General features: G+C 37.6%; 3 protein-coding genes and 1 pseudogene across 6 annotated transcripts; 2 read left to right on the top strand and 2 right to left on the bottom strand.

Annotated features, from left to right (window-relative positions):
• Positions 1-937: 937 nt before the first annotated feature.
• On the bottom strand, positions 938-5,111 carry LOC123882921 (pyruvate decarboxylase 2-like). Of its 4 annotated transcripts, XR_006800028.1 has the most exons (7): positions 4,860-5,111; positions 4,693-4,768; positions 3,141-3,280; positions 2,399-2,562; positions 2,188-2,300; positions 1,898-2,068; positions 938-1,282 (listed from the first exon to the last, which is right to left on the bottom strand). XR_006800028.1 is itself a non-coding variant. In XM_045931574.1 (2 exons), the coding sequence occupies exons 1-2, from the start codon at positions 2,137-2,139 to the stop codon at positions 1,198-1,200; spliced, it is 327 nt and encodes a 108-aa protein (XP_045787530.1). In that variant the 5' UTR covers positions 2,140-2,176; the 3' UTR covers positions 938-1,197. The 4 variants fall into 4 exon arrangements, 1 of the variants encoding a protein (XP_045787530.1); XR_006800027.1 differs by having other exon boundaries at positions 1,898-2,300; XR_006800029.1 differs by lacking the exons at positions 1,898-2,068; positions 2,188-2,300; positions 2,399-2,562 and having other exon boundaries at positions 4,860-5,019.
• A 4,835-nt stretch (positions 5,112-9,946) lies between these two features.
• Positions 9,947-11,241, top strand: LOC123886701. The gene is made up of 2 exons (XM_045935993.1): positions 9,947-11,131; positions 11,236-11,241. Exons 1-2 carry the CDS (start codon positions 9,947-9,949, stop codon positions 11,239-11,241), a joined length of 1,191 nt encoding a protein of 396 aa, XP_045791949.1.
• A 2,984-nt stretch (positions 11,242-14,225) lies between these two features.
• LOC123886703 lies at positions 14,226-18,924 on the bottom strand (annotated as a pseudogene).
• A 5,018-nt stretch (positions 18,925-23,942) lies between these two features.
• LOC123884378 (subtilisin-like protease SBT1.5) lies at positions 23,943-26,919 on the top strand. The gene has a single exon (XM_045933464.1). The coding sequence runs from the start codon at positions 24,092-24,094 to the stop codon at positions 26,450-26,452; it is 2,361 nt and encodes a 786-aa protein (XP_045789420.1). The 5' UTR covers positions 23,943-24,091; the 3' UTR covers positions 26,453-26,919.
• The last annotated feature ends 1,021 nt before the right edge of the window (positions 26,920-27,940 follow it).

Consider the following 27,940-nt stretch of genomic DNA (forward strand, 5'->3'; position numbering starts at 1 on the left):
GTGTCACTTAAAAAGCAAGAGAAGGCAAGCTAAACTGATCAGCCAGCCTCCCACGCCCGTGCCGGATGCTATAAAACCAGAGCATTAGTGACCAAGTGTTGTCACGGCCGTGTGGGCTTTGTCACGGCTGTGACAGCTTGACTCACTAGTGCAGAAAGGAGATACAACTACTGGCCAAACTGACTTTCTACTACTGGCCGCGGCCAGTAGTAAATGCAGTCGACGTTGTAAGTACAACTTTCCACGTCGGGTATTTTTATACCCGTCGTGGTATGTGTAGTTTCTTCTGTAATTATTATTTAATATTATGGGGATTTCACGTCGGTTTTTACAAATACCCGTAGTGGTATGTATGAGATTCCACTACGGGTATTTACAATATCAGTAGTGGTATGTATGGTTTTCAGTTTTTTTTTTTTTTTAAGAATTGGGGATTCCACTACGGGTATTTACAAATACCCGTAGTGGTATGTATGAGATTCCACTACGGGTATTTACACATATCCGTAGTGGTATGTATGGTTTCCAGTTTTTTTTTTTTAAAGAATTGGGGATTCCACTACGGGTATTTACGCATACCCGTAGTGGTATGTATGGTTTCCTTTTTTTTTTTTTAGAATTGAGGATTCCACTACGGGTCATTACTCTTACCCGTAGTGGTATGTGTAGTTTTCACTACTGATTGTTATAAATATCAGTAGTGGTATGTTAGTTTTATTTTTTATTTTTTTTTTCGTTTTTTTGTAGCATCCTGTGCCTGCATATTAGTAGTGGTGTGTAGTTTTGTAACATGACCAAATTTCATCACAGACCCCAAAGAATGAGCCATTGCTGCTAGTGCTAAAGCTATATGTTAAAAATCAGTTGCAGTAGCAACCAATAACCACAACAACTGCAGTTGTTTTATGACAATGAATACTCTTCATTTACTACTTACTAGGGGTAAATCCAAAAAACACAAAGAACAAATTAAAGAAGTAATATATCCATGATACATGACTTTTGAATAATTTAAGCAATTTTTTCAATCATCGCAGTTGAAAAAACTATCCGTATAACATATAACCTTAGTTGTAAAACTAGGCATTATAACTCTAATGTAACCTTGTAAAGAACCAGCCATAAGGCTGGCCACCAAATAAGCCACACCCCATTCCCTTCCTACTACAATACATTGAATATCCTATTCCCAATTTTCTAGACTGCATTCCTCTTTCCAATGAAATTCGTAACTGAATTTAGTATATGAACAGCTCGATTAAACTGAACATGTTTCAATGCCCTGCAAGATAGAAACCAATGCAGACTTCAGAATTATAGTCCCATAAACCAGGATAAAATTCTGTCAGCTTAAGTTTCAAAGTCACTACAAATCAACTTGTTAAATACATTTCAGAATGTAATATTCAAAAACATCAAGATTAACCATGAAACAGGTTATAACATTCAAATATGTGCACAAGAATTTCACAACAGCAAGACCCAATGTTTACTGGTCATACCCAGCTAAAACTTCACTCAAATTTACTATCGATAGATAACCTGCTTGTACACTTGTGTGAGAAAGATAAAGACAGCCAACAAACAATAAATATACTGTATAGCAAAAAAAAAAATGCTACAAAGTTAATAACATAGTTACATAGCCATGTTTTATCAAAAGGCACGCGATCGCGACACACCTGTGATTTAAAATTAGATGACCAATACCAAAAATAAGTTTTTCATAAAATGGTCAATAGGGTTTTAAAACAAGGTTTGCGACAGCGATTTAGACTGCAAAATCAAGGTTTTTGATGCCTTTGTGACCGCAATAAAGGTTGCATACTGATCAAAAACATTTCAATGCAATATCAAAGACCGCGACGCACATTATATTCTATCGACTACTACTTACCCGCATCCTTTTGGCAATTTCAGCTTTTGGCAGTTAAACCAAGAATCCCCTGTCTCGGCGATAACAGCAGTGTCACCAGACAACATATTTTGAATATGTTTACAAAGAACATTAACCCTCAAAGGCTCTCTAGGCTGAGATTTCACAGGCAAACCTTCAGGAACAAATATCCTATAATAATTTTCATAAGCAGTATTATTCTTCTTAATACGCTTCGCGAGCGCGCTAAGAAAATCCTTCATCAAAACACATAAAAGCACTTTTATCAGCTAATTCCATAAAAGCATCACCTGCTTTTGCTACTCTTATTTTTGGACCAGCTACAAGGACTGGTTTTACTGCTTTGTTTAGAAACTCAGCTGCTGCTTCCACTGCGGCTTCCAACCCGATTTGATTACTCCATCTGAAAAATCCAAATAAAGACCGAAATATGATCCGTTTGTTACAGAATTATAAACTCGTTCGGTACAAATTATAAATAATGAGTAAAATTAATCTTACTTTGGAGTTAAGGAAAATGGAACAGGTTCACGACTGAAAGTCGGGTGAGGAACACCTGCTAAGTTACAGCTTATGCTTATATAAACAGGCTTGCTCTCTTTCAATGCTGTTGAGATTGCAGTATCAATCATTTCATGTGCATCTTCCAAGTTATTGATCACAGCCTATAATCAAATCATGTACATAAATCATTTTAATCAACACACTCAATCATTTCATCTACTCATTGTAACTTATACTATGATAATCCATGTATCACATACACTTTAGATTGAAAACTTAGTTGAATGTTTATAAGCAATACACCCACTTTAACATTTTATTTTTAATATTCACTTTCTAATTTGATGAAATTTATGAGTCTCATTATTTTATTTGGTAAGTTTATGAACCACTCTGAGAATTTCTTATTATGCTCTTTTAACACCCATTTTTCATTCATCTTATCGTGCATTTTCTTTATGATGCTTTTGTGAGCAGACAAGTAAGGTTGAACTTCATCAGTGTTATTCAATATATACAAATGAGCTTGAAGAATTATATCAATATGCATGCTCTTGACATTTAAACCTTGCGTGCCCACACCATCACATCTTCCATCATGACGAAACATTCTCTCGCCCTATTTTAATAAAAATTCATAGCCTATAACAGAATTTGCATATAGCAGAATTTTTACATAGTAATTTGCATTGCATCTAAGTTTATAGCTTCTATATATGTTTTGAAATAGAATCGGTACCTGTAGATGAGACCGTGATTGAACCTTCTAACTTCAAACAAAGATGACAACACCAAAAAACAGCAACACCAGCCCCTGCACAGCAGCAGGCAACACGCAGGAGCAGCAACCACCGCCTAACACAGAAAACAGCTCCACCCCTGCACAGCACAAGCATTGAAACCCTCAATTCATACATGATCTAAGAAAAGCATCAACCCTCAATTCATACATGATCTAAGAAAAGCATCCACATTAATTTAAATTTTTAATAAAATTCTCTTCAGTTTAGGGCAGAAATTAATGGTTGTGCTATCCTTTGAGGATCCATTCCTTGAGGGAATGGCTTGTATAGTGCGAAAATTTTGAATCCATTGCAAATCAAACATTGCAGCTGACTGTGTAACTGCTTGGATAGAAAACTAAATTAAAGAATGCAAAAAAAATCATCCTTATAATCATACATGACCATCTAAAGCTGTCCCTAGTAAATAAGCTATAATGAGATTTAATCCATCTTACAGCAGAAGAAGCAGAAGAAACAGAACATCACAGACCCACACAAAAAGGAAAGAAAAAAAAACAAACACATAGGCACAGCAGCAACGACCGCTGCTATATAGTTGATGAGGCTCTACGCCACCAATACTTGGCACCTCTCCATGATATTAATGAGGAACCTGTTTGCTCTATACCTTTCAATTTTGATTTTGAGAAACCATCTTTCACTGAACAAGATATCAAGGATCTAATTTGGAGAGAAACTGTTAAGGTTTATAAGGGTTTTGCAATGTTATAAAATTTTCAAAATCTGGTATGAAAACTGCAACATTGTCCTAGAGGCACTAGCGGAAAAATAGAATTTTATGATTATTTTTAAATAACAAAACTAAAGAATTTGCATGTGTAACAAACATGACCTAAAGTAAAAACTGAAGAGTGAGTGTTACTCTTATATTTACCATACTACATAAACCTTTCAATACATTATCTATATTATGCAGCCATTCCCTTATTCATTAGTATGAAGCACAGACACAGACACGAAAACTGACACGTCGACACCAATAATAATCTGAGAAAATGACACAATTTAATATAATTATAAGTGTCGGTGTGTGTCGGTGTCCGACACCAACGCGTGTCCGACACCGGGACACACCTAATCCGAGGAGTGTCTTTGCTTCAGATCATTACACTCATTTTCATTGCTATGCAGCATCTGTTATCTTCATGCAACCCTATCTGATATGGATTTTTGGGATACCTCTATTTTTCGCAATCTACTATTGATAACACAAATTCAGAATGAGTTTCTCTATATTCAGTAATGGAATGCTGAGGTAATGTTAAACTTCTTACCCTTCTATTTCTACAGTGCAAAATTGAACAAAAACCAAACGGGGTTGGTTAATTATGAATACAATTGAATTCAAAAAGTTCAAATTGCAAACAAGTTGATATATTTATCCTATAAATAACCTACAGCAGTTGACACAAACGCAATAATGGAAGAGGCATAAAGAATTGAATTTGAATGAAAATAAAAGACAAAAAGTGTGAAAAAAAGCACCTTGAGGAACTAAACACCAACCCAACTCTTTCTATCCAAACAAATCGAGCAGAAGCAACCCAACTCCACTGGTAACCTAATAAACCAAATTGAAGATAAAAATTTAAAATATGAATTGAATTTAGGTTATAAAAAAATGAAGAATAGAGAGAAAAAGGGATTGTTACCGCAGATTGAAGCTTGTCACCGCAGATTGAAGCAAATTTGGAGAATGATAAAGGGGTCGCCGTCTAGGGTTTGGAGAATGATTGAAGAAATTGGGACGATGGCGCTTTAGGGACGATGGCGATTTGGGAAGAAATTGGGAAGAAATTTGGGAACGATGAAGAATGAAGAAATTAGGGACGAACGGCGCTGTGTGTGTTCTCGAGGGAAGAAATTGGGAACGATATGAAGAATGAAGAAATTGGGAACGATATGAACAAATTAATTAATTAATGAACACTAATAGGGATTCCACTACGGGTGAAATCCAAATCGGTAGTGAAATCCAATTAAAACAAATTTTAATGTAATTACAACATTGCCACCGTGTCTACTTTTCACTACGGATTTAAGAAAGCCAGTAGTGAAATCCTTTGTCTCTGAACTTTTCACTACCGGTATTAAAATATCAGTAGTAGAATCCTTTAGTCAAATGTATTTCACTACTGGTATGTGAATACCAGTAGTGGTATCTCTAAACCAAAAGTCATTTTTCTACTAGTGACTGTTACTATTTTGACAGTTTTTCTTTTGTGAAATGATCAGCCACTGCACTTAATTGACTTTGTAACCTCTTTTGTATTATATAAGGGCACGAATTCGGATCAAAGGGTGTGCCTCGCTTGTAACAAAAACTCCATTTTCTCAATAAAATAGTTTGTAGTTTCTCATAGTTGTTCTTAAAGGTTTTTTATTTGTTCTTGCTATTATTTTTATTATTCAATCAATTTGTGTATGATAAGCATGATTATGAGTGAGTAGTCACATTTATCTTAGGGTGGCAGGGAGTTCATATGATTGAAGTTATGTGAATTCTGCCCCTTACCTTATTTTATGATTTAATTGATTTGATCTTATAAGTATACAGGCCAATAGGGGAAGTGAGAACACTCGGTTACTGTGAAAAATGAGAACATTAAATATTCACACATCCACACAATTTATGTGGCATCATCTTTGCACAAAAAATAGAAAAACTCAATTATCTGATGGCTGATAAGTTAATTGAAGTGTTGGGTAAAATTAGCGGTTCAACTAGCTGATAAAAGTTAAACGACATAAAATGACATTCTTAATTAACATGGTAATTTAAATTTATCAATGTAATATATCTCTCTTATATTTTATTATTAAATTAATTTGTATATGCTGAAATTTAATTTAATTTAAAATTTATTTTTACTTTGATGTAATATATCCAATACAATCCTGTTAAAAAGTTAGATAAAAGTGTGTCCATCATGATATGTGATAGTGTAAACTAAAACATTGTTAAAAATGACTATGCATCTGTACTCGTGAGCTTAGTTCAGTTGGTAGGGACATCGCACTATATGTGTAGGAGTTCGTGTTCGAACTCGTGACACTCCACTTATTCACCTTTAAGCGGATTTTCTAGCCACTAGAGGACAAAAAAAATTGATTATGCATCAAACTCTTCTATTTATTATAATATAAAAGGTAGATCATATAATACGAGTGAATATTTAGTCAAATAAAAAATAATAATACCGAGTGAGTCTAATTGTATAAAATTAGACTAAGCATAAACAAGAATATATACATGTGAGACGTTGTGTTGGTTTAAAAATTAAAATGGGTTTGTATTTTGCGTAAAAAAAAATGGTTTGTATTCTTTTTATTTAATTTTTTTTACGGAAAGATGGTTTGGAGTTTAAGGGTAAAAGTGGGTTTTAATTAAAATAATAAGGGTAAAAGTGAAAGAAAAAATGATAAGCTATAAGCTCACGAGCTTCTTGAAATAGCGTCTGGATAGAAAAATAAGTTATAAGTCAGTAAAATAAACTATAATATAGCTCTTTTGTCTTGCCAAACATAGCCTATATTCATATGTATGTAGATAGTGATCGAAGTATCGAAATGTGAAGGCCACTGTCACACAAATAGGATTAGACAAAATTACCAAAAACATGAGAATAGCCTAGGTAATTTTGGGGCTTTGGACGAAATTAAAGGATTTAAGAATTTAGGCTTAATAAGGTTTAGTATTCCTCTAGCCGAAAAAAAAGTTTACTACCATAAGTAAAAAAGAAAATAAAACTTCGATGAGAGAGAGAGAGAGGGGTAGAGAGAGAGAGCGGACGGCTGCACCTAGGGCAAGCTTAGGGCGGCCGTTTCGGTCATCGCCTTCACCGGAAGAAAGGCAGAAACGGGGGGGTGATATCAGTGATAGCGAAGGATGGACCGAGGTGAGACGGCGACGTCGGAGAGAGCCAAGACAGGATGCAGGAAGACTTGACAGACAGAAACAGAGCAACGAATCCTTCAACAGAATGTCCTCTAAACCTGGACGCTATCCTTCTTGCGATCGATGCCACGTTCATCATCATCACGTTCGTACTTACTCACGATCAGGTAGGAGCAGGTCGCGTTGCAACAGAGGGCAAGGTTCGATTCATCAATTGGGATTTAGGAATCGCGCGCGTTCCACGTCTCTGTTTTCCCGTTCACGTTCATCGTCCGTTCACGATCGGCGTTGTGTGCTTGATCGGCGATTGGATTTGGAGGTAAGGGAGGAAGATGATCGCCGGCGGTTGAGTGTGGAGGCTGATGGACGGTCAAGATCCGGCCAGTTTCGCGATCACAGGATTGAAGGAAGAGATCGTTTGGGTTTTGGGAATGGTATGAAACGAGCAGCCTGTGACAATGCAAAAATTGGTTTTTGCAGGAACTGTGTTTTGCAGGAAAGAGAGGGTTTCCAGAAGAAGCAGGAGAAGAATGACTATGCTCTTGACATTGGCAAGGTGTTGGTTAACAACGGTGGCGTTGTGTGTCCGGAGAGTTCGTTCGTAAATGGCGGCGGTGTGCGTTCCGATACTAAGACGGGTGATGGCGGTGCTTTGGGATCCGCCCTTAAACGGTACGTATCTTTCTACTTCACAAATTTTCCAGCACAAATGTCAAATTTTTATCTGAGAAAGGGTTTTGAAGTGTGTGGTGTGCTGGAGGATGTGTTCGTTGCAAAAAAAAGAAATAGATACGGTAAACCGTATGGTTTCGTTAAATTTTCAAATGTAAAAAATGTGACAAAATTGACGAATGCCCTAAACAATGTCTGGTTTGGCTATTTTCGAGTTAATGCTAGTGTAGCCATGTTCGAACGCAATGATTCCAGGGCAGGAAAGTTTCCGAAGAGGCAAAAGGATGGAATGATAAAAGGGGTGGATGCGCAATTGCTGAATGAGGTGAAGCAACAACCAGTGAAGCATGTAACGCCCACAGGCTGTGCTGAAAGTAATAAGTCGCCGAGGAATCTTAATAATTCTGATGATGTCATTGCTCCTACTGTGGAGAAGGAACAAAGTGACCCATTGGAAGGAGTGCAGGTGGGGGAGGTGATTATCAAGCTAGGGGCTAGTCAAGAGGATTTAGTTAAAAAGGCAGAATCTTTTAAGGGGAAAGCGCCGACTCCGCATAAGGTTGCTCAACAAAATGAATTGGTTAAGGAATGTAGAGTCTTCATGCGAAGCTATCATTCGAAGCCCGAAGATGTGGAATGGGCTAACAATGGGGTTGTGGCTACAGTCTTTAACGGTGAGTCGATTTCTGTGGTGCAGAACAGAATATTGGATGCGGGTTTCAATGATTTGGTTCTCATTCCAATGGGAGCCGATAAGGTTTTTGTTCGCAGCACTGAGAAAGTCGATGCTATGGCTGCGATCAACAATGCTAAGGATTTCTTCCAACTTGTTTTCGCAAATTGGACGCGCTGGGAAAAGGAGTCATCTTCTTATCGGAGAGGTGCTTGGGTCCGTTTGTACGGTGTTCCTCTTCACGCTTGGAATGAGCAATTCTTTCGGTTATGTGTTTTTGAAAGTGGACGGTTCCTTCGAACGGATTGTTGTTCTGTTGGTAAGAATAGATTAGATTTTGCGCGAGTTTTAATTGCTACACCCGAACTTGATTTAATCAAAAGTAGTGTGACCGTTCTTGTGGATGGAACTCAAGTGGAGATCAAGATTGCGGAGGAAGGGGGTTACACTATGGGAGATGATTCTTGTCTCTTTGAAGAGGAGAGCGAGTCAGCGGAATCCCAAGCTGATGGTGGTGAAGTTTATGTGGATCCGGAGGTCTACCGAAGTGTTGATATGTTAGTTGACAAATTTAAGGAAGGACCGGAGGAGGAGGAGCCCGTTGAAGTTCAAGGTATGCGGGATAAGGAGAGTTTTGAAGAGTCTGATGCTAGACCAGTTTTATCGAGAGCCGGGACCCCATCAGTTTCGAGGAAGGGCTCCCAAGATCTGTCCAAAATCCAGGAAGGTCAGGAAGAGGCGTCTACCCCCATGAAGGATGCTCCTATGCGTCCTCCTAAACGGCCGTTTTTTAGCAAGCGTACCAGTTCTTGCCCTCCAGAAGCGAGACGTTCCGTTTTGTCTGGGCCTTGGAGCTTGGAATGGCTGCAGGATCAGAATCATGGGGATGCGGGAGTAATCTTTTCAGCAAGCAAGAGGAGCAGAAAGGTGTTTCATCAAGGGCCGAATTTTATTAAAAAGGGAGGACAGGACCCGAGGAGAAGGAAAGCAGGAGGGCCGCTTCGTCATCCACTTCATAGCATTAAAAAAGTTGCTAGGATGCCAAGAAAAGATCGTTGTGAGGTGCTAAAGGTCTTAAAAAAGAGCGTTCGCCGGCGTAGGGGCGGGGATGAGATTAATCGATCTTGCTCTATGAGTCGTCAAGCTTCTTCAGGAGATTCATCCTCGCCGGGTTCTGTCAATAACGATTGGGAGAATTGGGTGGCGGTTCAAGGCAATGACCAAATGGCGGTAGATGACGTGTGGGGGATCGGGAAAGCCATTGGGGTCAAGTTTAAGGGAGATAATGTGAATATGTTCAATATTCTTTCTAGGGTGAGCAAAGGTAAGAAACAGTTTTCAGGGCAGATGTCTGGTGCGGGGGGGACCCGGAAGGTTAACGGGTGCTAGTGTTGTGGTCTTTGTTTGTGGGGGTGGGGGGTTGTGTTCTGATGAAGATTATCTCTTGGAATATTAGAGGGTTGGGAGGCCCTGAAAAAAGGAAGGATGTGCGTAAGATGGTGGGGGATTTGAAACCCTTTATTCTTTGTATCCAGGAGACGAAATTGCAAAATTGTGATGATTTGCTTTGTAAGACTCTCTGGGGTAGTTCATCTCTCGGGTTCTCTTATCGTCCATCGGTTGGGGCGTCAGGAGGGCTTTTAACGCTGTGGGATTCTTCTGAGGTGGAGGTTTGGTCGACTGAGAGTCGAGAGCATGTTCTGTGGTGTCACGGTCGGTTTTCTAGGACGGGGGACGAATTTCATGTGGCAAATGTCTACGCGCCTTGTGATGATGGGGCTAAGCAAGTTTTGTGGGATTCTCTCTCGGTGCGTCTCGATTTGCTGGTGGGTAAAAAGGTGTGCGTGTGTGGGGATTTTAATGCTGTCAAACACCTTGATGAAAGAAGGTCGGTTAGGAACGGGCATCGATTTTCGGATCATATCCCGTTTAATCGATTTATTGAAGATAACTCTTTGATAGATCTTCCCTTAATTGGACGTAAGTTTACGTGGTTCAAAGGGGATGGTTCCTCGATGAGCCGTCTTGACAGATTTCTTCTCTCGGAGGAGTGGTGCTTGACGTGGCCTAATTGCAAGCAAGTAGCCAAGCTGAGGGGTTTGTCAGACCATTGCCCTCTGGTCTTGTCTGCAAACGAGGAAGATTGGGGACCTCGTCCTTCGAGGATGCTTAAGTGTTGGAAGGATATTCCCGGTTACAATACGTTTGTTAGAGAAAAGTGGAACTCGTTTCAGGTTGATGGTTGGGGTGGATATGTGCTTAAGGAAAAATTCAAGATGATAAAGGAGGCCCTGAGAGAGTGGCATACGTCTCATGCTCAAAATCTTCCTAGTCGCATTGATACTCTGAAGGTCAGGCTTTCAGCTCTTGATGAGAAGGGGGAGGATGATGAACTTTCTGAGGCGGAATTAGCTGAGCTTCATGGAGTTTCGTATGATATTCTTTCGCTTTCTAAGCTGCATGCCAGCATCAGTTGGCAACAATCTCGGTCGTTGTGGCTCAAGGAAGGGGATGCTAATTCTAAGTACTTTCATTCGGTTTTGGCAAACCGCCGCCGAAGGAATGCTTTGTCCGTTATTCAGGTCGATGGTGTAATGCTAGAAGGCGTGTGTCCGATTAGGCAGGCGGTGTTTACTCATTTTGAGTCTCACTTTAAGGCACCTTTTGTGGAGAGACCTGGGGTTGACGACCTTCAGTTTAAACGGTTGAGCCAGGGGGAGATTGGTGGTTTAATCAAACCTTTCACGGAGGGTGAGGTGAAACAAGCTGTGTGGGATTGTGATAGTTATAAAAGTCCGGGCCCCGACGGTATTAATTTCGGTTTTATAAAAGATTTCTGGGCCGATTTGCGGGGCGATGTTATGCGTTTCATTCTTGATTTTCATCGGAATGGTAGGTTGACTAAAGGTATCAATTCCACTTTCATTGCTCTGATCCCCAAAACGGATAGTCCCCAACGGTTGAATGACTTTCGGCCTATTTCGCTTGTGGGAAGCCTTTATAAAATTCTGGCGAAGGTTCTAGCTAATAGGTTGCGTCAAGTGATGGGCAGTGTAATTTCCGAGGCCCAGACTGCTTTCGTGAAGAACAGACAAATCCTTGATGGTATTCTAATTGCAAATGAGATAGTGGATGAGGCGCGTAAGTCTAAAAAGGATCTTATGTTGTTTAAGGTAGATTTTGAGAAAGCGTATGATTCGGTGGACTGGGGGTATCTTGATGACGTTATGGGGAGAATGTCGTTCCCAACTTTGTGGAGGAAGTGGATTAGAGAGTGTGTTTGCACGGCTACAGCTTCTGTGTTAGTTAATGGTAGTCCGACTGATGAATTTCCTCTTAGGCGAGGGCTTCGGCAGGGTGATCCGCTTTCACCTTTCCTTTTTCTTCTGGCGGCTGAGGGTCTTCATGTGCTTATGGAAGCTATGGTAGCGCGTAATTTGTTTACAGGGTACAGAATTGGTGGACAAGAGTCGATTATGGTATCGCATCTTCAGTTTGCCGATGATACTTTATTGATGGGGGTTAAAAGCTGGGCGAATGTTCGGGCTCTTCGGGCTGTGTTAGTGCTTTTTGAGTCTATGTCAGGCTTGAAGGTGAATTTTAATAAGAGCATGTTGGTTGGCGTTAATATTCCTGAGTCCTGGTTAGACGAAGCTGCGTCTGCCCTGTGTTGCAAAGTGGGAAAAATTCCTTTTCTTTACCTGGGTCTTCAGATTGGGGGTGATCCGCGGCGTTTGGTGTTTTGGGAACCGGTGTTGTCTCGCATAAAGAATAGATTGTCTGGGTGGAAAAGTCGCTTCTTGTCGTTTGGTGGTCGTCTGGTTCTGTTAAAGTCTGTCTTGACATCTTTACCTGTCTACGCTCTTTCTTTCTTCAAAGCTCCCTCAGGTATCATTTCCTCTATTGAATCTCTTTTCATTAAATTTTTTTGGGGGGGGTGTGAGGATTCTAGGAAAATCTGTTGGGTTAATTGGAAATCCATTTGTTCGCGTAAGGAGTTTGGAGGTTTGGGGGTTAGACAGTTGAGGGAGTTTAACCTAGCATTGTTGGGTAAGTGGTGTTGGAGGTTGTTGGTGGACAGAGAGGGTTTGTGGTATAGAGTTTTGGTAGCGCGGTATGGGGTTGAGGGCGGTAGACTTCGGGAGGGTGGTCAGAGAGGTTCGGTGTGGTGGAGGGAGTTAGCGCGTATTAGGGAGGGTGTGAGTGAGTCAGGAGGCAGTTGGTTCGGGGATCATGTTTTGAGGAGGGTGGGGGACGGTTCTGACACTTTGTTTTGGACCGAACCCTGGTTGGATGGGATCTCGTTGAGGGAGCGGTTTGGGCGTCTTTTTGAGTTGGCAGAGACCAAAACTCTTTCGGTTGCAGAGATGTTTGCTTTAGGTTGGGGGATAGGTGGAGAGGCGTGGAGGTGGCGGAGGCAGTTGAGGGCGTGGGAGGAGGAGTTGCTGGGGGAGTGTCAGTCTTTACTTCTTGACATTTCTTTGCAGGATCAGACTTTGGATAGGTGGCAGTGGCGCCCAGATCCAGACACAGGTTATACTGTCAGGGGAGCTTATCAGATTTTGACTTCTCAGGATTCAGTTACTTTGCATACTGCGGAGACCCTTATATGGCACCCTCAGGTTCCGTTGAAGGTGTCTATTTTTGTTTGGCGTTTATTGCGGGATAGACTGCCCACGAGAGCCAATCTGGTCAATCGTGGTGTTTTGTCTTCTACAGCTGATACTTGTGTTTTTGGTTGTGGAGTGGCTGAGTCGGCCCACCATTTATTTCTTTCATGTAGCTTCGCTGGATCTCTTTGGGACTTAGTTCGCGATTGGGTTGACGTTTCTCCGGTGGTTTCTACTACTTTGCGTGATCATTTTGCACAGTTTACAGTTTCTGCAGGTGTATCTCGAGCGCGGCGATCCTTTATGCAGCTTCTTTGGCTCGTTTGTGCTTGGGTGATATGGACAGAGAGAAATCATCGTTTGTTCAAAGGCTCAACAGACACACCTCTTCTTTTATTGGATAAGATCAAGCTTTTCTCTTTTAGGTGGTTGAGGATGACGAGTATCACGTTAGCTTTAAACTACCATAGCTGGTTGTCTAGTCCATTGTTGTGTTTGGGCTTTGCTTTGATTTAATTGTGGTTGTATCTCTTTAACTCTATTGTAAACTTATGTAGTCTACCTCGGTACGCCTTGTGCTGGGGAGGCTGTTTGTGTTAATATATTCCATTTTAGTTTCTTCAAAAAAAAAGTATTCCTCTAGCCGAATGATTGGGATAAGATATGAATACACTATGTGGAACGTTCGATTAGTTAATTGACTCAAGAAAGTACGTAGTAACAAATCACTACCCCGTTCTTAGATACAATTGAAGTCTTTATAGGATAAGGAAGGGAAGTAGCATAATCGATACCTTGACGCGAACCGTTACTCTAAGGTGTCTTGGTTATTATTATTATAATCCTCAAAACTATCAATTTCATAACTTTTCATCAAAACAAACCAATATTCTTCAAAATCAATCAAACTCCGTTCCGTCCTAATAAACTTTAAGAACTTATATTTTTTATAACATGAGTTCCTATAAAAAAAAATTTTGAGCAACAAAACTTTTATTAACAGCCACTGCATAACATAAGGCATATTATGAGGACTAAAAGAGTACAAGAGATAAGCACAGAGGAAAGAAACCAAAAGCTAGAAATAGGGCTAAACCAAAAGCCAGTTACTGCTCACATAAAAAGCAGTAAACCATCCATAACACAGATACAAAAAGCACACAATTCATCTTCTCATGCAATTAATCGGACTCCATTTCCATTCATACAGCATACACGGACCCTTCGCCATCCTCCCAATGAACCATTGCCATGATACAACCTTAATTTGCTCTACCACCTCCTCCACCGTAACTGCTACATTGTTGAACACGGAGTCATTACGTCGCTTCCAAACGGTCCACATAAATGCGTTCCAGATCAAGCACATCCCTGACTTTTCTTTCTTATTCGTAACACAAGTAGCCCACATAGCAAAAGAAATAGCAAGACTTGGTGGAATAATTAAATTAAAACTCAGCCAACCAGTGATTTTATACCAGATATTAGCCACACACTCACAATGCAGAAAGAGATGAATTGCAGTTTCTGTCTTCCTGCCACACAACACACATAGTTGTTGATCCATCTGCAGCAACTTGCGCTTAAATAGATTCTCCTTAGTCTGGACTCGGTTTAGTAACAGTTGCCAAGCAAAAGCACGTACCTTGGACGGCACTGCACACTTCCATAATCTTTTAAACACAAAATCCTCTAATGGTTCCAGAGTTCGACAATTATTCACCATATTTTCCAACCGAAGATAAGCTGATTTGACCGTAAACCCTTGAATCCCATCACCAAGCCACAACCACCTATCGATATTATCCACAGGGACAAACGGGGCAATAATCTCGACAAACTCATTATAAAGGTCTTGTTCCCATTGAAATCGATCTCTTCGCCACACCAGATCCCACTGCCATCTATCTTCAATCATCCTACCAACATCTTGAATCATCGACTGCTGCTGCATAGAAATACCAAACAAACGTGGGAATCGTTGTCGTAAAGATTGATCACCGATCCACACTTCGTTCCAAAAAGTCGTTGAATCACCTCTGCCAACTTTCTTTCCCAAGGCCGAGCTAAACCAATTAGTTTCCCCATCCAAATGGCATAAATCTCTCCACCAAGATGAAGCTAATCTTGGTACATCCACTTACCCCAACATACGCTTACCAATAACATCTCTACCATATCTTGCTATCACGACATCTTTCCACACATCGGGTTCATGTGTCAGTAATTTCCACCTCCATTTTGCAAGAAGGCTTATATTGACTAACCATAGGTCCTGAATTCCCAGTCCCGCTTCATTCTTTGGTCTACAAATATCATCCCACTTCACCCAACAAATTTTAGCTCGATTTGATGACCCTCCCCACAGAAAATTCCGTTGCATCGTCACTAGTTGTCACCACACCTTCACTGGCATCTTCATATAAGATAGGAAAAAAATTGGTATTGCATTCAAGACAGCATTTATCAACACTATTCTTCCCCCTAAACTGACATATTTATTCCTCCAAGAACCAAGCTTTCTCCTAATCAAATCCAACATAGGCTCCCAAGTTGACATCTTTCGGGGGTTTGCACCGACGGGTAGGCCAAGATATTTAAACGGTGTCCTTCCAATTCGACAATTTAGAGAATCTGAAGCCATACCAAGAAACTCGTCTGTTATATTAACCCCTATAACACAACTTTTCCAAAAATTGATTTTGAGCCCGAATGCCATTTCAAAACCCCTTAACATAGATTTCAATACCCATAAATTTCCAATCGTAGCCTCCCCGATACACAGAGTGTCATCGGCATACTGTAATAACGATACCGGTGCACACTGTAACGACCCAAATTTACTATTCACTATTTAAGTGTTTAATTATTTGGTGATGTGGTTTTTAAGTAAGATAGTAACTTTAAGTTATTTATCGAGAGTTTTAGTTAACGCGCGAGTTAGTGAGAGTTAACGCGAGTTGGGCCAAGTTAGTGGGCTTGAGGCCCAATGGGCCTTGTCTCATGAGTGGGGGCGCTACTTATAGCCCATTAGAGAGAGAAAGTTTCATTTTTCTTGTTCTTGGGAGAAGTAGAGAGAAGGGAGAGCAAGAGGAGAGCTAGAGCAAGAGCTTGGAGGAGGGATTCGAGGAGCAATCTTCGTGAGTTCGTCGATCCAATGTAAGAGAGTAGATTTCATATTCGTGGGTGACTCGAGGAAGGGGAGAATGTCGATTTCTCCTCACCCGAACTTCCTCCACCCCATTTTCGTTTTAGCTTAGATCGGATCTTCTTGATGGAAATCGTTCCTAAGGTTCTTAATATGTTTAACATGCTTTTAACATGATTAATGAACGGATTTAATGGTTAAAAAACGAGTTTATGAAAGATTAAACTCATAAACTTTGTGTTCTTGAGAGTTTTGATGAAAAAGTATTCAATCTTTACTTTTTCGATGTTTATGATGTAGATCTGAGAAATGGACTGTCCTTTTGTGTTTATCCATGTTTGTTATGCTTGAATACAAACTCTTTTGGGATTTATAACATGAAAAATGGGATTTTTGGGTGATTTGGTGTAGAAAACGCAAGCAGTTTCGCCCCAGGCGCCAGAATTTCGCCTGAAACGGCAGAAAAGAGAGCAAACCAGTTGCTTCAGCAATTTTTCTGCCCCAGGCGAAAATATTTCGCCCCAGGCGAAAAATACTTCAAATTTCTCTGGCTTTCTATTGCTCAGCCACCATGACAGACTAGAACTTATTTTGCTGATGTTTCTAAGTGCAATTAAAGGTTTGTAACATGTGATTAGAGTATTCTAACATACAATTAGGTGTTTATAACCATGATTAATTGTATTGTGATGATGTGTTGACGAATTGTTGATTTTATGTGTGGAATATAATTGTTATTGATTGTGTTGATGATGTTTGTTTAAATGTCAAAGAAGTATATTAAGGTGTTGATCAACTTAATAAAGAAGGATATTAGAGTATGTTATTCTAATAAAGAAGTATATCGAATTATGTTATTCGATAAAGACGTATATTAAGGTATAATGTTATCTTAATAAAGACGAAATGTCGGATAGTGTTCCACATTATAAATGAAGAGCTTAATGCTATTAATTGTGAGTGAATTCATGAAATACATACATGCATTCATGAATATATGTGATATTGGATATTCTAATAAAGAAGGATATCGGATTATATTTATCCGATAAAGAAGGATATTAGATGTGAGATACTCTAATAAAGAAGATGGTACCACATGCATTAGAAATGTCTAGGATGACATAGCATGAAGTTGAGGCATTAGATTGCATTAGGATATGTGTACATTATTTGATATTTGATATGTGACACATATGTTTGCATTTATGTGATAATTGTTAAGTGACGCATATTTTGCTAAGTGTGCTTATTTCTATTCGTTGAAGTGATGTTGATTATAATGATCTAGAACTTATGATTGAATGATAGATGATGATGTATGTGTATAATGTATGATTATGCATGTTTTATGAAGAAGTGTTTAAGTACCATTTACTTACACTTATATATTTGAGTATGTTGTCTAACTCTCTTTCATGTGTTATGTGCTGGACCGTTGGGGGTCCAGATTCACAGGTTTTGTGGTATTCGATGTCGAGTCGTCGGTGAAGCTCTGCTCTGATTGTGACACGGGAAAAAAGGGTTTTATTTGTATATAGAGTCTCCTTATCTAGGTTGTTTTGTATAGTTAATAAATACATTATTTGATTTAAGATTTGTATAAACAAGTATTTTTACTAATTAACTACATTAGTATTATTTTGATTGAAGAATGTAATACTCGAACCACAACTTTTATAATATCAAACATTACTTTCCGTTGCGTATTTTGAGAAAAATTTTACTAAAGGTAGAAATATATAAATAATGGGTTTGGGTGTTACACACACCCACCACCCACCAAGAAGGGTTGAAATCTATTAATTTCCACCGCTCGTCGCATTAGACCACCGAGACCTTCTGCTACTAAAAGAAAAAGAAGCGGAGCAAGGGGATCGCCTTGTTTAAGGCCTCTCTTTATGGGTAGTTGTTGTGTAGGACTACCATTTACCAAAATCGATAAATTTCCCCCACACACACAAGCTTTCATCCAAGACCGCCACTTTACGCTAAACCCAAATCTGTCAAGCATGTAATCCAAGAAACTCTAGTCCACTGAATCGTATGCTTTTTCAAAATCCACTTTTAAAATTAGACACTTCTTTCCCGCTTTCTTTGCAAAATCAATAACTTCATTTACCACCACAACCCCTTCTACTAACTGTCTCCCCTTCAAAAAAGCAGACTGAGTCTTTGGAATCAAATTACCAACTACCTTTGCAAGTCTACCAGCCAACACCTTTGCTAAAAGTTTATACCAGCAACCAAGAAGAGAAATGGGACGAAAATCTCCCAATCCATGTGGTGATTTGAATTTGGGAACGAGCGTCAAAAAGTAGGACAGCAGACACTTGGGAAAGCAGTCGTTGCCATGAAATTGATCAAAGAAAATTCTCACCTGATGCTTCATTAGACTCCAAAATTCCTTAATGAAAGCAAAGTTAAATCCGTCCGGACCTGGGCATTTCGAACCATCACACACATTTATGGCCTCCTCAATTTCTTCACTAGTAAACGGAGCTATCAACTCGCTATTACAATCATCTGACAGTATCGGAAACTGCACACCATCTAAAGTTGGACGGTCCCAATCTGCACTTTGAAAATGTTGCTGGAAAAAAGCCACGGTGGTCTGGTGCACATCAGCACATTGCGAGCGTACGGTCCTATAAATTCGATATTTTTTTTATTACGATGTACGATATACTAATGTACTTGCGAGCGTATAACCCATTTATTCTAAATTAACTTCAAAAGTCTATCATTCAACATTTTTTCCCAAAAGATATTAACTGATGAGCACATTGTCACCTAGGTTTAGATTTTTTCTATTATTTCTTCAAAATGTCAATGGTGACACGTCCAAATTAACAGGACCCAAACATGCATGCGAAGCTAGCTAGTTGCACATTTGCTCATGGCTCCACAATTGGACTTGCTGTCTTAATTTCAAATTTATGTCCATTTCAAAAAATAATTTCAAATTTATGTTACAATCTTACATACTTTTAGATTTGCGATTTTGCATTGATTGGCTTCAATCACAACTTTTTTTTGTTACAATCTTTTTCTTGTCAATCACAACATATATCTTTTTCTTTTTCTTTCTCTTTTTATGGGAGCAGTTTTTTTTTAATGAGCAATTTTTTTTAATACTCCAAACAAAAAAGAAACTAACAAGGATTCAAAAGAAACTTAAACGGATCTCAAAACAAATTACAAAGTTAGAACTTAATTAGAAGAATGAAAATTCACACTTTCTAAGTAAGATAAGGGGTTATATATTCCCCCAATATGACAAAGTAAATTTTTTATAATGTCTACCTTCCCTACTAATTGAGTCAAGACCAAAACATCATTTTGACTTCACCAACCATTTCCATCAAATTTGCACTTTCTCATTAAAAAAAATATCATTCATCTCTAACCAAATACTATAGCAAACTATATATGATTATGAAATGCAGTAAAGTTGTTAAAAGACTTATCCTTTTACTAAATTAACATAATTACCAATGTGTGCTTTTCTAATTCTCACATTTATAAATGTAAAGTGAAGTATAATGTTTTGAGAATATAATTTATATAATTAGATGGTTCGGACTTGGATCATCTTCTTTCTTTTATTCTCTCCATCTCTCTTCTATATTTTGTTCCTATCCTTCTCTAAAAATTTAGAGAGAAGATCAAGGAAAAAAAATAAAAATAAAGGAGAGAGAAAATTAGGAGAGAAATAGTCACAAATTTAGAAGGTGAGGATACATCTTCGTCACTCAATATGAAGCATAGGAGCAATAAAAGATGATTTACCAACTAAAATATTGTCCTATCTTGGAACAAGATATTTTTGTTATATATATATATATATATATATATATATATATATATATATATATATATATATATATATATATATAAGATAATTACACTTGAATAAAGGTAAACGGACAATAAGATGCGCCGCTAACTTTTTTGTATGAAAAACCAATCCACTAAAATATTATCCTATCTTTGGACGTTTAGAATCGAGGTGTAAACTTTATTTTAAAAAAATAGTCTATCTTATCAACTAAAAAAAAACTTTGTACTTAGATCTTTATCTTACCTTTGTCGGCAAAAAAAAAAATAGTCTATCTTTTTTTTTGGGTACAAAATAGTCTATCTTTTAGTTGTATTGTATGTGTATGTATTTTTTTAAAATCAAATGTATCCTCCGCACGTAACTGCACCCCCTCGAGGTAACTGAGATCTATTTAAGGGGTTGATCTCCTCCAACAGATACTTTTCCATACGCACCAGCCATGAATCGAATCCAGGACCAAATGGTATCATATGCATATGTGACAGGGTTATTTTTTTTTTTTTTACATTATACTCCCTCCGGTCCTTATTATAAGAAACATTTTGACAAAATCACACAGACCAAGAAAGGTAAATTTTCTCATTAATAATTCTAATATTTTATGTTATATTCCAAAACTAACCTTTGACTAGCATGAGAAATAGACTTCTCTAATTAATGCACTAGCATTATAATGAATTATTTGGTTGTATTTAATAAGGGTACAAATGGAATTGTGTCAAAGTGTTTCTTATAAAAAGGACCAAATAAAAATTACAAAGTGTTTCTTATAAAAAGGACCGGAGGGAGTATATAAATATATTTGCCATTAAAATTTATAAGAATTATTAACTTCTACAGTATTTGTTTTACATTTTTATATTTTTTATTTCTCCCCCTCCTCCTCTCTCTTCTATTATGTCTTTGCATCTCTTTCCCTCCACTAATTACATCCCTAGTTTGGATAATTGGATTCAGCCGAAAGTCAAGCATTGATATACTATAGGACTGGTAGGTTATAGAGGGTGGGTCTTCAATGTCTTGAAGAGTTAAGGCACTACTCCAGTACTCCAATAAACACATTTACAAAAGATTGTTGACGTAACTCATGGTCCCATATTATTCATATTAGTGCATTAATAAAAAAAGCTAGCTACTGCAGGATCACGGTTGAAAATTCAAACAAACCAGTGGTACTATATAGTAGTAGTAGTACATTATTATGTCAAAAAGGACTACAATAATAACTACTCCCTATGATTTTTAAATATAAGAAGAAAAAAATAATTTTTTAGATTTATTGAATAATCAATGAATTTTTATGTATTATAGATATATATAATTATATAAGATTTATTTATTATTTAATAATTTACAAAGTAAGACTACCTTTGAAAAATATCCCCACAAGCTACAAATTTTGGATCGATAGCCACAAGCTGCACCATCATTATTACACTTAATCGTAGTTGTAAAAGAGGAGAGCCAATCAACTTGAATCTTATGACATGAATGCCAAATTATCCAAAAGAAATCTTAATATTTGTGAAAAGATAAGATGAAACACTCAAACATCATTGTTGAACAACTAGGAGAAATAATATGCATATAGCAAAACTGTGCACAAAGCTTAGACGCAACTTGATCCTAAAGCTAGTAGAGAAAATGCATTAACCACAAAAGTGATTATCTTACAATGTGAATCATCTATTTATAGAAAGTGATGATCAGCTTCTGACTAACTAATTGGTGGTTACAAAATGAAACTAATCCTAACAAACTATGTAACAAATTAGTTATGGAAGTTAGATGGCTTGGAATGCAAGTAACTCTTTTATTCAATCTTGTGTTCAGCTTTACAATAATCTCAGCCAAAATCAAATCAAACACATTAATAAAACTCTTCCATGTCATTGGCAAAGTTTGATAAAATGATCACTTAGGAAGAGTCTCAGCATGTATAATTATGCGTTAGATAGATCTTTTTTTGTCAACGCACTCGATAAATAGACTAAAACAAAAATACAATAATTTTACAAGTTATTCTATCGAAATTCGAAAATGAACTGAATCGAATAGATGTTTTCCATCCATGATAGGATTCTAATCCGACAAAATTTTCTTAGACAAACGGTAATTGTTGATCCTATAGTGTTATCTCGTGTTCATTTTGCGTGTTTGTTTTATGGAGTCAGCTCGTCATCTATATTTGTTACTTAATTGTTATGTGCTTAAAAATATAAGTATATAACATTTGACACATTTCAATAACATTCACATTATATTTCTAATAACACTATTTTTACAAATATATTCACTGATATTTTGAGGACACTTTTAACTTTTACCTCTCAACTAGTAGTATTTTTAAAATGTACCATTGTTATCTGAACAGCTGGATTGTATTTTAATTTTTACCGAGACATGACAAAGAATCGGTACCACACATGTTTTCTACTTTCTGTTTATGCAGAAAAAACACGAGCACACTCTTTCTTTACACTGTAACAATACTACGTCTACAATAGCGCTTACTGAGACTGGGATATAAAATAAAGATTCTCCCACATTTCTCAATAAACAAACAAATATTATATATTATACATATTAAAAGGTACACAAATTATTATAAATGTAAAAGGAATTGTAGAATTCCTACAAAAATCACTATTTAGAGTTAATTGGAAAATGATTTATTTTTCAAATCCACCAACTACCAGCTAACACATTCACAACAGAACTCCACCTCACTGTTCTCCTACTACAGCTACAGTACCACATCTGTCTTTACACCTTGCATATCTTACCAGTCATCATTATAAACACATAATCATACCTCTCTTTATTTTTTTTATCTTTTATAAAACAGAAATGTTAAACACATTTTTTGAACACAAATTGAACAAATATACTAATTTTTATTTTTTAATAATACATTATGCTTATCAATTTGCGTGCATAACATTTTTCTTTTATATTATAATAAGATGTCGTATTTTTGTCGGCCGGAATGTGTTTATATAACACGTCTCTTTATAAAATTGATTGATATATCTTTTATCTGCCCGCAAGATATTCATGTTAGGCAAGTCCTTAATCTATGAAAGATGAGCGATTATGGATATTTATTGCGCCAAACTCCTTTTATTTTTTTTTATTTTTTAATGCAATTAAAAAAACAAACAAAAATAATAATATTAAGACCTCATTGAAAAAATCACATAGATTTACAATTTTATCCTTTAATTTAGAGAAAATGAGTTCAGATTTTTTTAGACTATTTTCTTTTCTTGGTGAATTAGACTATTTATTACTAACAGTAATAAAAAGGTGTACTATTTTTGGCTAGTTCCAAGTTTCGAACCAAATATCTCTAGTTGCAAAGTGATTCTTCAACCAAGCGGTGTGTACTTTTATTAAGAGTATGTTGATAAAGAAATAATTAATGCTCTTGAAAATTTGAAAGAAATCTTTTAGTAAATAATAACAAATAAAATGAGTCTTATAGGAGGATTGAACCGTGATTCTCTCTAAAATAAGTCTTCTATTTAGACACCGAAGTAACCTTTCCTCCTTCACACATAATACTTTCACATATGTGGATCGGGTGCAGTTAGTACCTGTGACTGTATCCGGTCGAAATAATCACAGCCATTTTTTTTGTTTACAATAAGCTAGGAATCGAACCAGGACTTATTACGTACTACTCAAACCCCTTACCATTAGACCAAATGTAGGAGCTTAATAATCACATATTCACAGTCATTTGATCTTGATTAAACAATTTAAATTTTAAAATCAAAATATTTATATTTAAAAAAATTAAAACTGTATTATAATCTAAACCACCCGATACTGATCAAACGGTTGAGAGCTACTAATTGCAACTTGAATGCACACAAAAGTGTTTGTGTTGGATCCATCTCCCTACTTAAACACTCTCACTATTATTCTTACTCATTCTTACTCTCACTCTCACTCTCACACACATGCACTCAAATCTACTTTATCTTCTTTAAATTTTCTTCAAACCAAAACAATAATCCATCCACTCACAAAAATGTCTCCATTTCCATCTCTCATCATTCTCTTTTTCTTCACTACAACTCTCACACTTCCACCACCTTCATTTTCATCATCACAAACCAAACAAACCTTCATAATCCAAATCCAACACGAATCCAAACCGTCCATTTTCCCATCTCACAAAAACTGGTACGAATCCTCACTCTCATCAATAACAACTTCCCAAAACACAATCATCCACACATACGACACCGTTTTCCACGGTTTCTCAGCTAAACTCACACAACAAGAAGCAACAAATCTTCAATCATTAAGCCACGTCATCACTATAATACCCGAACAAATTCGAACTCTTCACACAACTCGTTCACCTCAATTTCTCGGGTTAAAAACCGCCGACAGAACCGGGTTACTCCATGAAACTGATTTCGGGTCGGATCTTGTTATCGGAGTTATTGATACCGGAATCTGGCCGGAGAGACAGAGTTTTAATGACCGTGAGCTTGGTCCGATTCCGTCGAAATGGAAAGGACAATGTATCGCCGGAAAAGATTTTCCGGCGACGTCGTGTAATAGGAAGATAATCGGAGCGAAGTACTTTTCCGGCGGGTATGAAGCTACTAACGGGAAGATGAATGAGACGAATGAGTATCGTTCAGCTAGAGATTCCGATGGACATGGAACTCACACTGCTTCAATCGCCGCCGGTAGGTATGTTTCTCCGGCGTCTACTTTAGGTTATGCTAAAGGCGTCGCCGCCGGTATGGCTCCTAAAGCTCGTTTAGCAGTTTATAAAGTTTGTTGGAACGGCGGTTGTTTTGATTCCGATATTCTTGCCGCGTTTGACGCCGCCGTGGCTGACGGTGTAGACGTGGTTTCTCTCAGTGTCGGTGGTGTTGTTGTGCCGTATCATCTCGATGTCATTGCTATCGGAGCTTTTGGTGCTTCTCATGCCGGAGTTTTTGTTTCTGCCTCCGCCGGTAACGGTGGTCCGGGAGGACTTACTGTTACCAATGTAGCTCCTTGGGTTGCAACTGTCGGTGCAGGGACAATTGACAGAGATTTTCCTGCTGATGTGAAGCTTGGAAATGGTAAGATTATACCTGGAGTTAGTATCTATGGTGGACCGGGTTTAACTCCGGGTCGGATGTACCCGATTGTGTATGCCGGTAGCAACGGCGAACACAGCGGTGAAGGTGGTGATGGTTATTCATCTTCACTTTGTTTGGAAAATTCTTTGGATTCTAAGTTTGTAAAGGGAAAAATTGTTGTTTGTGATAGAGGTATTAATTCAAGAGGTGATAAAGGTGAAGTAGTGAAAAAAGCAGGTGGAATTGGAATGATTTTGGCTAATGGTGTGTTTGATGGTGAAGGGTTAGTAGCCGATTGCCATGTGTTGCCCGCTACGGCGGTTGGTGCCATAGGCGGCGATGTAATCAGGAGTTACATCGCTGCACATAAGTCATTGTCGGTTGGGTCATTACCGACTGCGACTATTGTGTTTAAGGGAACTAGGCTTGGGGTTAGGCCTGCTCCTGTGGTGGCATCATTTTCTGCCCGAGGGCCTAACCCTGAATCGCCTGAGATTTTGAAACCAGATGTTATAGCACCTGGTTTAAACATTCTAGCTGCTTGGCCCGATCGAGTTGGACCTTCTGGCATTCCTTCTGATCATAGAAGGACTGAATTCAACATATTGTCCGGTACATCGATGGCTTGTCCTCATGTTTCCGGTTTAGCCGCTTTGTTGAAAGCAGCTCACCCTGATTGGAGTCCAGCTGCTATCAAATCAGCACTTATGACCACCGCGTATACTGTCGATAACAAGGGCGATCCAATGTTGGATGAGTCTAATGGTAACGTTTCATCGGTGTTTGATTACGGAGCTGGACATGTTCATCCAGAGAAAGCATTGGATCCTGGTTTGGTTTATGATATTTCAGTCTATGATTATGTTGATTTCTTGTGTAACTCAAATTACACCACCAAGAATATTAAAGTGATCACAAGGAAAATTGCTGATTGTAGTGGTGCTAAAAAAGCTGGACATTCTGGAAACTTGAATTATCCAACATTATCTGCTGTTTTTCAACAATATGGTAAACATAAAATGTCTACACATTTTATTAGGACTGTGACCAATGTTGGTGACCCAAATTCAGTTTATAAAGTAACAATTAAACCACCTGAGGGAATGGTGGTTACTGTGAAGCCAGATAAGTTGTCTTTCAGAAGGGTTGGTCAGAAATTGAATTTTCTTGTTAGGGTACAAACTAGGGAAGTTAAGCTATCACCTGGAAGTTCTTTAGTGAAGAGTGGTTCTATAATTTGGTCTGATGGAAAACACATTGTCACAAGTCCTTTGGTTGTGACAATGCAGCAACCTCTTGATTAGTGTTTTTTTGAGGTTTTTATGTGTGTGTCTAGAAATTTTGGCCTTTTATCCCATCTTGTGATAAAATAGCTCTATATGTATAATAGGATTAGGGAATGTGTTTTTTCAGGTATTTCATTTCTAAGAAGTGGTGGAAAGGTTGGTTGTAAGAAATGATATGAAGGGGAAAAATGTTTCATAAAAATAGAAAAAGTTTGGAAGCAGTAATGAAGCACGAACGCCATTCAAATTGGGCGTTTCTTGGTGTCGAACATTTTGGTGTCAAACACATGTCGGTATCCGATACCGACACATGATTACATTGAATATGCATTTTATTTAATTATTATTATTATTGGTATCAATGTGTCGGGTCATAGTTCATATATGTATATCTTTGATGTTGTAAAATTAAGAATGTATGTAACAAATCTTATGTTTGGAACAGAACATGTATATTGGAAAGATCCCTTTCCTTTTTGAGTAAATTATGTTGAATGCTTTTTTTGGTATATTTAGTCAAATATTATGGTAAACCCATGTGAATAAAGAAGATGATAATGTTTTTATGCAGAAAGAAACTTTGTGTTTGTAATGTAACTAACTACTTCACAGTTCACAGAATGGTGCGTGGATACTGTGACTGTGACAAATAGGACAAAGATCCATCAAAATATATTTGGAAATTATTTTATTTTGTTGCTTATATCTTGTAATGATCACATGATATACTGTGAGTCTGTGACCATGCAAAAACAACATTGACAGAGAATATCATACTTTTTTTATTGTCAAAAGAATACCCTACGTTTTTAAAATAATGATCTTGAAGATATTTTTATTTTATGATATTGAAGACATATTTATTATTGACTAGTAGGGTTGTTGTTAATGAATTGAAACAATTTAAAATTAGTTGGAGACTTCTTCATATGTGATGATTAATTTGTTGAGTTTGGTTGACAATTAAATGTGTCGAATTTGAGGGAAAAATTTAACAATGATTTATATATACACAAACTCATAATATAAAAATGTCTAGGAGCAGTCATCACATAATTCAACCTTCAACATGGTCAAAGATTTGTATAATTTTTTTTGGTTACTAAAAAGGCGAGTTCTACCGTAAAAGAGTGACTCATATCTTTCACGGTGTACAAGTATTTTTACTCATTAGATTATTTGCTTACTCAAGATAATATGGTACACCCTCTGCACTTTATCACTTCTTCAACAAACTTTAATTCTCCACTGCATCTTCTTTCTCTCTCTCCTCGATGTCGCTGGTAATCCGACGGAGGTTACTATTCTTCGACAAACAACATCAGCCAAGAACAAAGAAAATTAAAATAAATGGAACAAAGCAAATCTTAAAAAACATCGGAACATAAGAGCAAGAAGTAGAAGAGGCAAATTAATTCTTTATTATTATTATTATTATTATTATTATTATTATTATTATTATTATTTGTTCTCGGTCGAGCTCAGATGCTCGAGCCAGTGACAGCG

The sequence above is a fragment of the Trifolium pratense genome, linkage group LG5 (assembly GCF_020283565.1).
Source record: "Trifolium pratense cultivar HEN17-A07 linkage group LG5, ARS_RC_1.1, whole genome shotgun sequence".
NCBI classification, from domain to species: Eukaryota; Viridiplantae; Streptophyta; class Magnoliopsida; order Fabales; family Fabaceae; genus Trifolium; species Trifolium pratense.

What these genes read in the sequence shown, in the direction of transcription:
- LOC123882921 (XM_045931574.1), bottom strand. Translation starts at nt 2,139, where the DNA reads ATGAAGGATTTTCTTAGCGCGCTCGCGAAGCGTATTAAGAAGAATAAT. An exon ending in AAATTGCCAAAAGGATGCGG is followed by an intron (nt 1,283 to 1,897) that starts GTAAGTAGTAGT and finishes TCTATCTTGCAG; the next exon opens with GGCATTGAAACATGTTCAGT.
- LOC123886701 (XM_045935993.1), top strand. Translation starts at nt 9,947, where the DNA reads ATGGTGGGGGATTTGAAACCCTTTATTCTTTGTATCCAGGAGACGAAA.
- LOC123884378 (XM_045933464.1), top strand. Translation starts at nt 24,092, where the DNA reads ATGTCTCCATTTCCATCTCTCATCATTCTCTTTTTCTTCACTACAACT.